This window comes from Anomaloglossus baeobatrachus, chromosome 11, assembly GCF_048569485.1.
Source record: "Anomaloglossus baeobatrachus isolate aAnoBae1 chromosome 11, aAnoBae1.hap1, whole genome shotgun sequence".
Classification (NCBI taxonomy): Eukaryota; Metazoa; Chordata; class Amphibia; order Anura; family Aromobatidae; genus Anomaloglossus; species Anomaloglossus baeobatrachus.
In genome coordinates, this window is record NC_134363.1 from 36,313,259 (window position 1) to 36,331,259 (window position 18,001).

Consider the following 18,001-nt stretch of genomic DNA (forward strand, 5'->3'; position numbering starts at 1 on the left):
CCACCCTTATAGGCTGGAAGACCCTTTTCACTACCCCCAGTGAAACAGAGTCCTTCCAGCCCAGTAGTATTGCCACCACAAGTCAAAAAACCCAAAAACTGTCTTCCTGTATTGTAGCCAAGCCAAAGACTTGTTGACTTTTTCTAATAACATCCAGCAAAATTATAGATGCAATATTGTCGATGAAGTGAACCATTACCTTGTTTTGTCACCCTGAGGTCGAAATTGAAGGTTTCTGTTCCGAATATATTTATTGCTCGGCATTCATATTTTCCAGACTCAGTAATTTTCGCCTGTGACACCACGAGAGTAGATGTGGAGCTATTGGACTCAACCGAGATGCTCCTCCGACCCTGGACAGTGACAGGGACAGGGTCTGGATTAAGATGGAACCAAGTGAACTGGGCGGGAAGTCCAGGTCTCAGCCTCACGGTCATGGCTACTGGTTCTCCTTCTTTTATGTGAATGACGGCACTGTTATTGTACATTGTTGGACAATATGGAGGTTCTTTATGGAGGACAAGAAAAGATGAACTTGTTATATTACATTATAAAGCTGCAATTTATATCATTCTTATATTTTTACTCATTTTCAGATAAACCGGAAAACGTTTTGCAAATGTAACAGCAGGGCTGGGATGCAGGACACAGAGAAGGAAGACACAGTGGGGACGCAACTGTCCTTATTAATATGCAAACAGTGTTTGGGACAATGGGGGAGAAAATGATCACAAAGGAAATATTTCAGTTTTTGGTGGCACTAGGAATCAGTACATACTCAGTCTACCAACTTCAGGGGAAAAACACTCTTCCCTACTAACTCATGGCCCATGTTAGTCTCTATGGGGAAAAATATGGATATGTCAAGGCCTCCATCCGTAGTCCTCAGATACTTTAACCTCCATCTTTATGGGTTACGGTCACTAAGGGGTACTTTGCACACTACGACATCGCAGGTGCGATGTTGATGGGGTCAAATCGAAAGTGACGCACTTCCGGCGTCGCTGTCGATATCGGAGTGTGTAAATCGTTTTTGATACGATTAACGAGTGCAAAAGCGTCGAAATCGTATCATCTGTGCAGCGTCGGTCATTGCCATAATTTCGGAAGGACCGATGTTACGATGTTGTTCCTCGTTCCTGCGGCAGCACACATCGCTGTGTATGAAGCTGCAGGAGCGAGGAATATCTCCTACCTGCGTCCTGCGGCTCACGCCAGCTATGCGGAAGGAAGGAGGTGGGCTGGATGTTTACGTCCCACTCATCTCCGCCCCTCCGCTTCTATTGGCCGCCTGCCGTGTGACGTCGCTGTGACGCCGCATGTCCCGCCCCCTTAGGAAGGAGGCGGGTTGCCGGCCAGAGCGATGTCGCAGGACAGGTGAGTGCATGTGAAGCTGCCATAGCGATAGGGTTCGCTACGGCAGCTATCACAAGATATCGCAGCTGTGACGGGGGCAGGGACTATCGCGCTCGGCATCGCAAGCATCAGCTTGCGATGTTGTAGTGTGCAAAGTACCCCTAACTCCCAAAATAAACTAACTTAAGTCACTATCCTTACAATCCCCGCATTAGGGACCAAACGGCCGAGCAGGAAGCAACATCCCGGCGCATTCGGGTCACCCACGGATGGCTATCTTGACCGGTGATGTCTGTGGCTTGACCATGTAGTCTGGGCCGGGGTCTTGACAGGCGAAGTCAGGGTCTTGACCGACGGAGTGGGGGTCTTTGCAGGCGGGATTGGGTCTTGACAGGTGAAACTGGAGTCTTTGCATGTGGGTTGGGGTCTATACAAGCCAAGTCAGGGTTTTTGCAGGCGGGGTTGGGGTCTGTACTCAGAGGATTAATACTGATATTTCTGGCACGCATAGGAAAAAAATATTTCAATATGATATTGAAGAATATTTTATTTTCATATTCTGCAAAAGGAGTCAATCAAAATGCCAACGTTTTGGATCACATTTGAGCCTTTTTCAAGGCATATATATCAAAAATCAGATAAGCGCAAATATAGGTGGTCCACCTTGCCACCAGACAGCCAGCTCACCGGACACAGTTCCATTTGCACCCAGCCTGCTGTCGTTCCAGGCACTATCACCCATTCACCCTGGTCTCCTATGACTTACCCCTGCCTCATCCCATCCTCTGGTATCTGCTATCCTAAGCCCATATTCTGCCAAGACCTATATTTGCGCTTATCTGCCTTTTGATATATATGCCTTGAAAAAGGCTCAAATGTGAGCCGAAACGTTGGCATTTTGGTTGACTCCTTTTGCAGAATATGAAAATAAAATATTCTTCGATATTATATTGAATATTTTTTCCTATGAGTGCCAGAAATATCGGTATTATGTCATACATTTTTTCTGAGCACCAACGTATTACATGGTTGTAGCAGAGCTTCTCCCTTCATACTGTACTCAGAGGATTGGCGGGCGGTGCGGGGGCTTCGGTCTTGTGGACTACCCGTTTCAGTGTGCTCCGCAGCCATCACTGTGTCACTCGACTCTCCTACAGGGGACATTTCCTTCTTCCACTCTGCATGCATGTCCCTGCACTCCCTCCACTTCATGCCAGTACTTCTTTTCAGGTCACCTCGTAGACGCTCAAATGGTTGTAGCTAAGTCCCAGTGGTTAGAAGGAACTGTGGGCGTGACCGGCTTCCTTAGTGGGCGTGACAGCTTGTTTGGTGGGCGTGGTGATGTTTCCTTCCGTCCACTATAGTCATGCAAGGGGGGCTTCACCCCCCCTGCACTCCCCCCATCTGGGGGTCTTACCCCCAGACCCCCACTTCTATTATAATCAACTCTATGCCGACGAATAAGGTATCTTCTTGGTATGAGCAATGTCGGTGAGGCCCCAACCCTTTCTGGTCATATGGGCGTGACGTCAGCAGAGGTCCCTCTGGCCACTGGGATTTAGACATTACCACCCTCAAATCCTTTTCCTCTCTCAATGCTTCTGGATAAATGGTAATTCCCTGAAAACCCTTCCTCCAGGAACACACTGACCTTTTTTGTTTCCTAGGTAACTCTTTGCTCTCTGGCTATTCTTTTTTTGCCCAGCAGAGGGCAATGTCTCATGACTATTCCTGCAAGGTTGGGTTGCACAGATCATTGTGTCCATATCCCTACACAAACCCAATGTCAAGTGGTATATTATGACAGGACAGGGGCCCATAGGCTGGCCCACAAAACAACACGGACAAGGTAGAATGGGAAGTCATACGTACAGCACTCAAAACACACAGGAGAGACAATATGTGTACCGGGCAACAACGAAAAAGGGAAGGAAGTAACGCACAACAGGGGAACACTCACACAACTCAAAAACGCAAACATGGATCACCATTAACAGGATAACCTCCAAGACCGGGATCGCTGAAGCTATAATCAGCGCATACTGGAAGGAGGCCGTGCCATAAATTGGGAAGAAACAACTGCACGTGGCAATTAGCAACCTGGGCCCTAGGACCTGCTCACAAGTCTGCAGGGATTAACTCCTGCAGAGCTCATGACCAGTGAACCTGAACCAGCCAACGCCCGGCTCTGGCTGAACAATCTAGAAGCCTCAGGTTGCCAGCAGGTGTGTGCAGAGCTGAACATCGCATCCAACTCATATGCACAGGTCATGCCCCAAATAACCGCATTCATTGGGCTCCATGAAAGTGACCCCGATAAACACAAGCCTCTATTTAGGAGACCGATCTATGGACATCGGTAGAGATCCTGCCAATTAAGCCAATTTATTGGGTTTTTCAGACACCCACGCAATCTGCAGAATATAGGGAACCAGTTTGCACTCTTTGTACATTTCCATTTTGGGAGAAAGTTCATACATAATCAAATTGAAGATTTGTTAAAGCTCACCCAAAACTACGGTGCATGAAGATGTTTTCCCCAGTTGATCTCCAAAGCAGGTGAGGTTTGATCCTTTAAGAATATGATCCTTGGATATATTTCTTGTTACAGTGGTCCATGCTGTGCTTAGGGTGTTATTGACCTCCATGGTCACATTAGCAGGAGGGTTCCCCTTTGGCCATGAACAACCCAGCAGCACATATCCATCATTGTTAGCTGTCGTCGCCAGGCACAGGACGTTTCCTTCTGGATGCCCTGTTGGATGACAAAGGGTCAACTAATGGAAGTGATTTACAAAAATGTAAGACTCAGTACCGCAATGATGCGGCGTATCCCTTGTTCACATTGTGCCGAATTTATGCAATATTTTAGTGTGGCACCACAGGGTACTGCACCTTAACCGAGGTGCAGTATTCTTCCCGGGTAAGATGGGGTCATTCACCGGTGTACACCACAATTCATACAACACACAGTTAGCTCCCTTCCCACCGGAAATGGGCTAGGGTAGGTGCTGGGGGTGGCCATCAGGAGGTATGGGACCTCCTGCCAACTAGTTCAGCAATTCGGGAGTTGGGGCACTGTCAGGGGAGGAAGGAGCAACATCACACAGAAAAGGCTTGAGCCTGGACTATCGACCAGGCAACAGCAGACTTGGGAAGCAGACAAAGAACAGCAAGGGACCCGGGGTTTGGAGCTGAAGGCTTGGCTCTGGTTCTCAGGAGGAAGGGGAATCCCAGGGTCCACGGAGAGTTAAGCAGGCACCCATGACCAGTTCCACTGACCAGGAACTGGGGTGGAGGGAACACCAATAGAAAGGACACACGGAAGGAACACCGGCCTTAACCTCCGAACTATCCGGGATCGGCTGTAACCCATCACGGTGAAGCTCTGCACTCCAAAGGTGGTGGCATCTCAGTGAGTAAAGAACATTGACTGCAACCTCCGTGTCGTCCCATCTCTACCTGCGCCGGTGCCCTCGCGCACTGGCGCCATCGACTACCACCCCCATCATCCCTGGGGCCTAAGCTCTGCCTGTGGAGAGCTGTACCAACCGAGCTGCGCTACCATCTGCCCAGAGGAAACCTTCCACAGCGGCGGCTCCTATTTTAGCCGCACACCACAGGTGGTGGCATGAATAACTACAATCCCCATCATCATGCCCCATTTAATGACACCAACGGGGTCACGGAATCGGGCCAGGCCACTGTGACATCCCTCTCCTACACCGGCCCGGTGACGAGTAACCCCCAAGACCCCGTGGGCACGTCAGTAGCTGCAAAATATTGTTAGAAATTGTGAGGTGTTAAATGCAACTGACGTTTAAAGCTACCACTAGGGGGCGCTGGGACTCAGGTAGAGGAAAAACTCCTGAGTGCAGTAAGACAGAGGTCCACTAGAGGTCGCCAACACAAGTGCAGGAATAATCGATCAGCCAAAGTCTATACCGGGATGTCACGTCAATACCGAGGGGGTAAGACAAGACAAAGTCAAAGGACAAAACCGAGATCGGAGTTTCTTAATTTTTGAATTTTGTTGCACGACATTAATAAAATGAAAAAACTATACATATTTGGTATCTCCGTACTCGTGCCGACCTGGGGAATCATAATATCAGGTCAATTTTACCATATAGTGAGTATGGTAAATAAAAAAAACCCAAAACAATTTTGGAATTTTGTACAGAGTATGGTCAAATGAATGGTGTCATTCAAAAGTACAACTCGTCCCGCAAAAAATCAAGTCCTTGTATGGCTATATTAATGGAAAAATAAAAAGGTTATGGCTCTTGGAAGAAGGGGAGGAAAAATCGAAAAATGGAAAAACGCTTGGTGGTGAAGGGGCTGAACTAAGTCCTATTACTTAGTCCTACTTGTTAGTTGTATTGTTACTATTTATACTAGTATTAAAGATATATATATATATATATATATATATATATATATATATATCAGTTATATACTCACAGGCCAGGTTGAGGTTCACTCTGCTGCTGTTCTCACTGTTTACCCAGTTTCTGGCCGTACACATGAAATATCCATGATCCTTAGCGGAGATTGGGCTTATGATGAGCACGGAGTTATTTCGGGTGGGCTGGTATCGGGGGTCCTGCGGTAACGCTGCTCCATCCAGACTCCAGGAGTAAGTGACATCTGTACCATTAGATGAGCACCTTAAAGCCACCGAATCCCTCCCCGTCCACAGTAACAGGTGGGATGTGTTACTGGTCAGGGCGACCGCAGACACCGGCACTGACAATAGAAAATATCAGATCAATATTGGGCAGAACATGTAGAGGATCATGGAGGGTATAAATGTAAATAATTTTTCAGGAAGTGGCCAGCAGTCGGATCGCACCCAATCAAGAATATTCCGACTTGACTACACATTCCTATTGAAGGTAATCCGTCGCTAGATGTTTTGCTATGGAATCTGAGAGCAGGATGATGTAAGGGCTGAGACTCTGATTCCAGCAATGTGTCACTTACTGGGCTGCTTGCTGTCATTTTGATACAATCATAGTCTTCCCTGCTGTCTACCTAGCAGAGCACTAAATACTGAGCTGTGTAGAACTCCGCCCACATCACTGATTGGCAGGTTTCTATGCACACTATGCAGAGGGAGAAAACTGCCAATCAGTTGTGAGGGCGGGGTTACATATATCAGCAGGACTACAAGGCATGAGCCATCTAGTCCTGTAGTGATAATCTCCTGATGATAAAACACTCATTTTATTGAAAAAGCAACACGCAGCCCAGTAAGTCATATATCACTCATTGGCCGTTAGACTGCATGGCCAGAATGCTGTCAATCAGTGGTGAGGGTGGGGTTACATATATCAACATGACTACAAGGTACGAGCCATCTAGTTCTGTAGTGATAATCTCCTGATGATAAAACACTGATTTTATTGAAACAGCAACACACAGCCCAGAAAGTGATACATCACTGATTGTCAGTTAGACTGACAGCATTCTGTCCATGCACAATCAGTGGTGAGGGTGGGGATACATATATCAGCAGGACTATAAGGCACGAGCCACCTAGTCCTGTAGTGATAATCTCCTGCTGATAAACCACTCTTTTTATTGAAAAGGGAACATGCAGCCCTTATTGATACATCACTGATTGGCAGTTAGACTGACTGTGCATAGACAGAATGCTGCCAATCAGTGGTGAGGGCGGGGTTACATATATCAGTAAGACTAGAAGGCATGAGCCACCTAGTCCTGTAGTGATAATCTCCTGATGATAAAACACCCATTTTATTGAAAAAGCAACACGCAGCGCAGTAAGTGATACATCGCTGGAATCAGGGTCTCTTCCCCTATATTATATTGGTCTCACATTACATATCAAAAACCTGCTCACAGATTCTCTTTAATCCTTATATAGGTAGAGGGCAAATACGCTACTGATGTTTATCTTTAAATAGGATCCTGGAGTCATGAAAATCAAATATAAATGGTTAATTCCCCAAGATCAGGAGGATTCAATATCTACTGGTAGATCGTCCATCTCTTCCAGATACCCTACCCAAACTTAACAACCTCATATATGCTGCTGAGTTCTGGGCAGGAGATAAACTTCCAGTCTGCACATGTCATGAATGATGTGACTGTAGGATAGCAAGGGACAGAGGATCCTAGGCTATCCCTGACCTCTGGATTACTCCTAATGGTGGAGATGCCAGAGTCTTTTGCCTCACTATTCTCCTGAGCAACGCTAAACTGTCTTTCCCCCAGGGAAGGAAGGGGCAGGAGTCTGATGGCAAAACAGACAAAGACAGATAGGGAAAAAACAAAACTCACACTGCAAACTCACAGGGTCAAACAGTAACAATCTAATGAGAAAAGTAAGAGCAGGAAGGCAGAAACAAAAGGAAAACAAGGGTTAACAGCACAACTGCTCACAGCAATAAAGCACAACAACCACCAGTAAGTCTGGATCACAACACCTCACCAGACCAGTAAAGAGATGCTATAGCTGGCATTAATGGAATAGTCCAGCCAGAATATATAGGAGGGGAGTGAATGTAACTGGGTCCCACACAACATGTGATTAAAGGAGACTAACAAGCAGACCAGCAGAGATTAACTCTTGAAGCCATTACTTACAGAAGAGTTTGAGATTGTAGGCAATGATTTCCGTGATGAATTTATCTTCACTAAACACATAGAGACTATAATGCCCTTCATCCGCGTCCGTCAGGTTGTCCAGCCTCAACGTCTCGTTCTGAAATATCTGAGATCGGCCCCTGTACAGAGGATGGTACTCGGGAGCACGACCAGGTTTAACTTCCGCAATCACGGTGACATTTCCGGTCTCTCCTAAGACCCACTGTATGCGATATTCATCAGGGAGGTCGGCAAATACGTAAAAATACACAGATCCTCCGTAAGTGCCATTCATCGACCGGGTAGGGGTGGCCAGACCTGTGTGCACTGAGAGTAATAGAAAAGAGAAAGACTCTAGGCAAAAGTGAATAATCGTAATATCAGTCCAACCATGTGTCTTTATATCAGTGGGAGCCGTTTTTACAATGCTCCGAATTCCCGCCATAGGCCTACACTACCTGCAGCCACCACCAGAGGGTGCTGAGGAGCTTTTTACTTACTCTGTTACTGTTCAGTATGCAGTAAGCTCCTGAGCTCCCTCTAGTGGTGGCCGCAGGCAGATAATAAGTTTTCATTTAACTTTGAGCTTATTATTGGATTTAGTATGCAATATGCTCCTGAGCTCCCTCTAGTGATGGCCACAGAAAGATAATAAGTTTTCCTTTAACTTTGAGCTTATTATTGGGTTCAGTATACAATATGCTCCTGAGCTCCCTCTAGTGGTGGCCACAGAAAGATAATAAGTTTTCATTTAACTTTGAGCTTATTATTGGGTTCAGTATACAATATGATCCTGAGCTCCCTCTAGTGGTGGCCACAGAAAGATAATAAGTTTTCCATTAACTCTGAGCTTATTATTGGGTTCAGTATCCAACATGATCCTGAGCTCTCTCCAGTGGTGGCCGCAGGCATATAATAAGTTTTCTATTACCTGTGAGCTTAGTATTGGGATCAGTATGCTATATGCTCTTGAACTCCCTCTAGTGGTGGCCGCAGGAAGATAATAAGTTTCCTTTAACTCTGAGCTTAGTATTGGGATCAGTATGCAATATGATCCTGAGCTCCCTCTAGTGGTGGCCACAGAAAGATAATAAGTTTTCATTTAACTTTGAGCTTATTATTGGGTTCAGTATACAATATGATCCTGAGCTCCCTCTAGTGGTGGCCACAGAAAGATAATAAGTTTCCTTTAACTCTGAGCTTAGTATTGGGATCAGTATGCAATATGATCCTGAGCTCCCTCTAGTGGTGGCCGCAGGCAGATAATATGTTTTCCTTAAACTCTGAACTTATTATTTGGTACAGTATGCAATATGCTCCTGAGCTCCCTCTAGTGGTGGCCATGGGCAGATAATAAGTTTTCCTTTAACACTGAGCTTATTATTGGGTTCAGTGTGAAATATGCTCCTGAGCTCCCTCTAGTGGAGGCCGCAGGCAAATAATAAGTTTCCTTTAACTTTGAGCTTATTATTGGGTTCAGTATGCAATATGTTCCTGAGCTCCCTCTAGTGGTGATGGTAGGCAGATAATTAGTTTTCCTTTAACTCTGAGTATAATATTGGGTTCAGTATGCAATATGTTCCTGAGCTCCCTCTAGTGGTGGCCATGGGCAGATTATAAGTTTTCCTTTTACTCTGAGCTTATTATTGGGCTCAATGTGCAGGACCAGGACAATATTAGACAGGGCATTTAGAGCGTTATGGAGGGTATAAATCTAATTATTTTGGAGCCCAGTTGTCAGGATCGGTAAGTGCTCCAGTTCCCTTTTAACATAGATTGGTGATGACTTTCAATGCTAGTAATAAAATTCCCCTTTTTAAAATAATTTACTTCTTAAATTGAGCTAGAATATTTGGACTTGACCACAGATTCCCTTTAAAAGTAATGTCAGCAGGTTTTTGCTATGTAATCTGAGAGCAGCAGGATGTAGGGGCTGAGATCCTGACTTGCTGGGCTGTGTACTGTGATTTAATTGATTAGATTTCGGTGCTAACCCCGCCCACAACACTGATTGGCAGTTAGACAGAATGCCGCCAATCAGTGGTGGGGGCGGGGTTACACCAAGAAGCAGGACTAGATAGCATGAAACACCTAGTCCTGAAGTGATAATCTCCTGCTGATAAAACACTGAATTTATTGAAACAGAAACACACAGCCTAAGAAGTGACACATGGCTGTAATCAGTGTCTCAGCCCCTACTGATCTCAGATTACATAGTAAAAACCTGCTGACAGATTCCCTTTAATCTCTATGGAGGAGTTAATGTGCACTGGTAGATTATCCAAGTCTTCCAGGAGCTTCATAAATGTCGCTGGAGAGTTTACAATGTTCTCACCGGCTACAATCAGACTCCGGGGGTCGCTGGTGTTGGCGCTGACAGGGTTCTGGATGGTGCAGGTGTAGGATCCGCTGTCACTCTCAGATATCGGGGTGAAGTCCAGGAATGATCCCCAGCAGATCACACGATCAGAGCAGATAATCTCTTGACCGTCCCGGTAGAAAGTGTAAGAAGTCACGGTCTGACCCCCGGCATCACACTGGAGGGTCACATTGGTGCCAGCAACAATACGTCCAGAGGTTGTTCTGAGAGATGGGGCAGATAGGAAAGCTAAAGAAAAACAAAAATATAATATTCTAAAAACAGATCATATAAGTTTTCTTAATTGGACATCATTGAAAATGTTATACTGTTTACCTTTTTAGCCTTTGTGATGCACCGTCTATTAGTGGCTACAGAACGAGTTAACTGAGAATCCTTCAGTGAATATGTTCTGATGGCAGAGATTCTTTTGAAATATTTTTACTTTTATCTTTCTTTTTACATATAATTTTAGCTGATTTATGGCCAAATGAACATAAAAGCTCATGAGGACGTCCCTGAAATAGTGTCTGACCATGGAGAGCGATGTGCAGACCGGCCACAGGTCTCCTCGCCTCAACATCCACATATATGCCACCTATGAGACTGCGGAGTTCGGGTGTCACTCTAGGTACGGGGAAAGGACTGACCAAACGGCGAAAGGGAAGGGGGAGATTGTGACCCCCGACCAAACTTACCGCTGGCCCCTGGCTTCCTTCACCACCCTAGATAGGTTCCACACCTATGCGCCGAGCAGGATACCTGACCTTTACTGACCCTAGAGCTGGGTCCTAGATAGGGAACGGGTGGGATGAGCTCTTCGTCAACTCTACTAAAGACTAAAGAAGACATAGGAACTTACCACTGGCCCCTGGAGTCCCTCACCATAGGTTCTGCACCTGTGCGCCGAGCAGGATACCTGACCTTTACTGACCCTAGAGCTGGGTCCTAGATAGGGAACGGGTGGGATGAGCTCTTCGTCAACTCTACTAAAGACTAAAGAAGACATAGGAACTTACCACTGGCCCCTGGAGTCCCTCACCATAGGTTCTGCACCTATGCGCTGAGCAGGATACCTGACCTTTACTGACCCTAGAGCTGGATCCTAGATAGGGAACGGGTGGGATGAGCTCTTCGTCAACTCTACTAAAGACTAAAGAAGACATAGGAACTTACCACTGGCCCCTGGAGTCCCTCACCATAGGTTCTGCACCTGTGCGCTGAGCAGGATACCTTACCTTTACTGACCCTAGAGCTGGATCCTAGATAGGGAACGGGTGGGATGAGCTCTTCGTCAACTCTACTAAAGACTAAAGAAGACATAGGAACTTACCACTGGCCCCTGGAGTCCCTCACCATAGGTTCTGCACCTGTGCGCTGAGCAGGATACCTTACCTTTACTGACCCTAGAGCTGGATCCTAGATAGGGAACGGGTGGGATGAGCTCTTCGTCAACTCTACTAAAGACTAAAGAAGACATAGGAACTTACCACTGGCCCCTGGAGTCCCTTACCATAGGTTCTGCACCTATGCGCTGAGCAGGATACCTGACCTTTACTGACCCTAGAGCTGGATCCTAGATAGGGAATGGGTGGGATGAGCTCTTCGTCAACTCTACTAAAGACTAAAGAAGACATAGGAACTTACCACTCACTGGCCCCTGGAGTCCCTCACCATAGGTTCTGCACCTGTGCGCTGAGCAGGATACCTGACCTTTACTGACCCTAGAGCTGGATCCTAGATAGGGAACGGGTGGGATGAGCTCTTCGTCAACTCTACTAAAGACCAAAGAAGACATAGGAACTTACCACTGGCCCCTGGAGTCCCTTACCATAGGTTCTGCACCTATGCGCTGAGCAGGATACCTTACCTTTACTGACCCTAGAGCTGGATCCTAGATAGGGAATGGGTGGGATGAGCTCTTCGTGAACTCTACTAAAGACCAAAGAAGACATAGGAACTTACCACTAGCCCCTGGAGTCTCTCACCATAGGTTCTGCACCTATGCGCTGAGCAGGATACCTGACCTTTACTGACCCTAGAGCTGGATCCTAGATAGGGAATGGGTGGGATGAGCTCTTCGTCAACTCTACTAAAGACTAAAGAAGACATAGGAACTTACCACTGGCCCCTGGAGTCCCTCACCATAGGTTCTGCACCTGTGCGCTGAGCAGGATACCTGACCTTTACTGACCCTAGAGCTGGATCCTAGATAGGGAATGGGTGGGATGAGCTCTTCGTCAACTCTACTAAAGACTAAAGAAGACATAGGAACTTACCACTGGCCCCTGGAGTCCCTCACCATAGGTTCTGCACCTATGCGCTGAGCAGGATACCTGACCTTTACTGACCCTAGAGCTGGATCCTAGATAGGGAACGGGTGGGATGAGCTCTTCGTCAACTCTACTAAAGACCAAAGAAGACATAGGAACTTACCACTAGCCCCTGGAGTCTCTCACCATAGGTTCTGGACCTATGCGCTGAGCAGGATACCTGGCTCTGTCTGACCCTGAAATAGGTCCTAACTAGGGAGCGGAAGGGATGAGCACTTAGTCAACCCCACTATGCTCTGAAGAAGACACAGGGATAACAAACAAATAACTGCTCTCCAGATGACTCGGGGAGAGGAACTACAACAACAAGGTTTCTCCAGCTGACTGAAGACTTGTTAAGAGACTATGAGGGTATATAAAGACACAAAGGGAAGTGCTGAAGATTAACAGCTGAAAAGATGAGGAACTCAGCAGGGACCTAAAGGGAAAGGGATGAGAACCAAACAGAGGAGATACATAAGCCACCAAATACACCAAGCAGGAATAATAGAAGGTCAGCGAGAGGTTTGTGCAGCCACTTCTCTAATTAAAACCCATAGGCCCGAAAGGCTGATTTGACTCAGTCATCACTGGTCGGGTGCCACTATTTTATATTATATGGTGTAAATATACTAGAAGCCATTACTTACAGTAGAGTTTGAGATTGTAAGCGATGATTTCCGTAATGAATGTATCTTTACTAAACACATAGAGCCTATAATGCCCTTCATCCGCGTCCGTCAGGTTGTCCAACCTCAACGTCTCGTTCTGAAATATCTGACTTCGGCCCCTGTACCGGGGATGGTACTCGGGAGCACGACCAGGACTGACTTCAGCAATCACTGTGACATTTCCGGTCTCTCCTAAGACCCACTGTATGCGATATTCATCAGGGAGGTCGACAAATACATGAAAATACACAGATCCTCCATAAGTGCCATTCACCAACCGGGTAGGGGCGGCCAGACCTGTGTGCACTGAGAGTAATAGGAAAGAGAAAGACATCAGACAAGAGGTGAATAATCATTATATCAGTCCATCCATGTGTCTTTATATCAGTTGGAACCTGTTTTGTATTATACAATGCTCCAAATTCCTGGCATAGCCCTACACTACCTGCAGCAGCCACCAGGGGGAGCTGAGGAGCTTTTTGCTTACTCTGTTACTGTCCAGTATGCAGTAAGCTCCTGAGCTCCCTCTAGTGGTGACCATAGGCAGATAATAAGTTTTCCTTTAACTCTGACCTTTTTATTGGGTTCAGTATGCAATATACTCCTGAGCTCCCTCTAGTGGAGGCCGCAGGCAGATAATACGTTTTCCTTTAACTCTGACCTTTTTATTGGGTTCAGTATGCAATATACTCCTGAGCTCCCTCTAGTGGTAGCCGCAGGCAGATAATAAGTTTCCTTTAACTTTGAGGTTATTATTGGCTTCAGTGTGCAATATGATCCTGAGCTCCGTCTAGTGGAGGCCGCAGGCAGATAATAAGTTTTCCATTAACTCTGAGCTTATTATTGGGTTCAGTGTGCAATATACTCCTGAGCTCCCTCTAGTGGTGACCGCAGGCAGATAATGAGTTATCGTTTAACTCTGAGCTTATTATTGGGTTCAGTGTGCAATATGCTCCTGAGCTCCTTCTAGTGGTGGCTGCAGGCAGATAATAAGTTATCATTTGACTCTGAGCTTATTATTGGGTTCAGCGTGCAGTACCAGGTCAATATTAGACAGAGCATATAGAGGGTTATGGAGGGTATAAATCTAAATGTTTTGGAGCCCAGTTCTCAGTATCGGTAAGTGCTCCAGCAGTCGTACCCCTCCAAATCAGAAACTTATCCATTTAACATAGATTGGTGATGACTTTCAATGCTAGGAATAACATTCCCCTCTTTAAATTAATTTACTTCTTAAATTGAATTAGAATATTCGGACTTGACCACACATTGCCTTTAAAAGTAATGTCAGCAGGTTTTTGCTGTGTAATCCGAGAGCAGCAGGAGGTAGGGGCTGAGATTCTGACTTGCTGGGCTGCGTAATGGGATTTAATTGATTAGCTTTCTCTGCTAACCCCGCCCACAACACTGATTGGCAGTTAGACAAAATGCTGCCAATCAGTGGTGGGGGCGGGGTTACACAGAGCAGAAAGACTAGATAGCAGAAGACACCTAGTCCTGTAGTGATAATCTCCTGCTGATAAAACACTGATTTTAATGAAACACTAACAAAAGCCTAATAAGCGACACATGGCTGTAATCAGGATTTCAGCCCCTACAGCATGCTGCTCTCAGATTACATAGTAAAAACCTGCTTTGCAAGTTTGGGTTAAGTTGTAGACCGTTCTTACCTGATACATTCAGACTCCGGGGGTCGCTGGTGTTGGAGCTGACAGGGTTCTGGATGGTGCAGGTGTAGGATCCGCTGTCATTCTCAGATATCGGGGTGAAGTCCAGGAATGATCCCCGGCAGATCACACGATCAGAGCAGATAATCTCCTGACCGTCCCGGTAGAAAGTGTAAGACGTCACATTCTGACCCCCGGCATCACACTGGAGGGTCACATTGGTGCCAGCAACAATACGCTTAGAGATTGTTCTGAGAGATGGGGCAGATAGGAAAGCTAAATACAAAAAAATAATATTAGAAAAACAGATTATTTAATATAAATAGTTTTCTCAATTTGATTTAATTAAAAATGTTATACTGTTAGCCTTTGTGATTCATCATCTATTGCTTGCTAGAGAATGAGTTAACTGAGAATCCATCAGTGAATATTTTCTGAAGGGAGAAATTATTACTTTTGTTTTTCTTTGAAAAAATGATTACATTTAGCTTCCTTTTTCTATTTCTTTTTGGCTGATTTATGGCCACATGAACGTAAGGGCTCATGAGGACATCCTTGAAATACTATCTGAACATGGAGAGACTGGCTACGGGTCTCCTGACCTCAACAACCCCATATATACTTACCTGCGGAGCTTGGGTCAGGAGACTCACGTCCAGTCTGTACATTGAGATCAGTATTTCATGGACGTTGCATGAGAACGTTGCAGTCATAAATCAAATCAAAAGAAGGACGAGAAGAACCAGAGAAAGCTCGCTGATGGATTCTTAGATAGCTCATTCTGCAACAAGTTGTAAACCATACAATCACCAAGGCTATAGAACAGGGGTCACAAACTTGGCAGGGTGTATGGGCCACGCATAGAAGAAAAAAAATTGCGGGGCCGCATTGATTGGATATATATATATATAAATAAAAAAAAAACACCTTTTTTGATGGTAAAAATTTTTTCGTGCTCTTTATTTTTTTTGTTTACATTTTATCCAGTTTTTGTAAGTAATATAAATTTTACAGTTAGCACCATATAGTAATTTTGGCCAACATCTTTTAGTAATGTCCCTCATCCTGTTCCCCTTCTTGAAGTAATGTGCCCCATCCTTGTCTCCATCCTGTAGCAATGTGCCCATCCTGTAGTTATGTACGCATCCTTTCCCCTTTTACAATTGTGCCCCATCCTTGATCCCAACCTGTAGTAATGTGCCCATCCCTGGCCCCATCCTGTAGTAATGTGCTCATCCTTGTCCCTATCCTGTAGTAATGTGACCATCCCTGGCCCCATCCTGTAGTAATGTGCCCATCCTTGTCCCTATCCTGTAGTAATGTGCTCATCCTTGTCCCTATCCTGTAGTAATGTGACCATCCCTGGCCCCATCCTGTAGTAATGTGCCCATCCTTGTCCTTATCCTGTAGTAATGTGCCCATCCCTGTCCCCATCCTATAGTAATGTGCCCATCCCTGTCCCTATCCTGTAGTAATGTGCCCATGCTTGCCCCTTTTACAAATTAGCCCCATCCTTGTCCCCATCCTGTAGTAATGAGCCCATCCTGTAGTATGTGCACCATCTTTGTCCCCTTTCTGTAGTAATGTGCCCATACTTGTCCCCTTTCTGTAGTAATGTGCCCATACTTGTCCCTATTCTGTAGTAATGTGCCCATCCTTGTCCCTATCCTGTAGTAATGTGACCATCCCTGGCCCCATCCTGTAGTAATGTCCCCATTTTTGTCCCTATCCTGTAGTAATGTGCCCATCCCTGTCCCCATCCTATAGTAATGTGCCCATCCCTGTCCCTATCCTGTAGTAATGTGCCCATGCTTGCCCCTTTTACAAATTAGCCCCATCCTTGTCCCCATCCTGTAGTAATGAGCCCATCCTGTAGTATGTGCACCATCTTTGTCCCCTTTCTGTAGAAATGTGCCCATACTTGTCCCCTTTCTGTAGTAATATGCCCATCCTTGTCCCTATTCTGTAGTAATGTGCCCATCCTTGTCCCCATCCTGTAGTAATGTATCCATCCTTGTCCTCATCCGGTAGTAATGTGCCCATCCTTTTCCCCTTTTACAAATGTGCCCCATTCTTGTCCCCATCTTGTAGTAACATGCCCATTCTGTAGTAATGTACCCCCTCCTGCAGTAATGTGCCCAACCTTGTTCCCTTTTACTAATGTGCCCCATCCTTGTCCCCATCCTGTAGTGATGTACTCATCCTGTAGTAACATGTCCCAGTCTTGTCCCCTTTAACCAATGTGCCACATCCTTGTCCACATCCTGTAGTAATGTGCCCCCTCCTTGATCCCATACCGTAGTAATGTGCCCCATCCTGTAGTAATGTGCTCCCTCCTTATCCCCTTTTACTAATGTGCCCAACCTTTGTCACCATCCTGTAGTAATGGGCCCATCCTTGTCCACTTTTACGAATGTGCCCATCCTGTAGTAATGTCCCCTTTTACTAATGTGCCCATGCAGATCCTCTTTTTGTAGTAATGTTCCCTCTACTGATCCTCTTCTTTTAGCAATGTCCCATCATGGTCTCCTATTGTGACACACACACACACACACACACACACACACACACACATACACACACTAACAATGTCCTACCCTGGTCCCCTATTTTGCCATTCTACACAAACACCAAAACATTCTTCTCACCTGTTCTCTGTTCCCTTGGCATCCTCCCTCCTGCTTCTTGTGGGCCGCAGGCACGAGCCCCCCTTGACGATTGCAGCCACTGTCAGTGCTTCATCTGAAATTCAGATGAACGCTTTGTCACCGCACAGAGTCAAGCTCTCTCTGCAGTATTCCATTGGCAGCCACCGTCCAATCAGAAGCAAGCAGGTGACCTCATATGCATCAGCTGCTTGCCACTGATTGGCCAGTGGCTGCCAATTGAATACTGCAGAGAGAGCTTGACTCTGTGCAGCGCTAGTAAAACATTCATCTGAAATAAAGCAGTGATGGCTGTGGCCCCTGCACCGGCCATGATCATCAAGGGAGCCACGTGCCTGCAGGCTTCAAGAAGCAG

At 46.0% G+C, this 18,001-nt stretch overlaps 1 protein-coding gene across 1 annotated transcript in view; it reads right to left on the reverse strand.

Annotated features, from left to right (window-relative positions):
* Positions 1 to 18,001, reverse strand: part of LOC142255782 (cell adhesion molecule CEACAM5-like) — a 65,243-nt gene that overhangs the window by 19,435 nt on the left and 27,807 nt on the right. Inside the window, exons 9-10 of the mRNA XM_075327228.1 lie at positions 3,866 to 4,111; positions 200 to 508 (exon numbers count right to left, since the gene is read on the reverse strand). Coding sequence (XP_075183343.1) covers positions 200 to 508; positions 3,866 to 4,111 — 555 coding nt within the window. The remainder of the gene's footprint in view (positions 1 to 199; positions 509 to 3,865; positions 4,112 to 18,001) is intronic.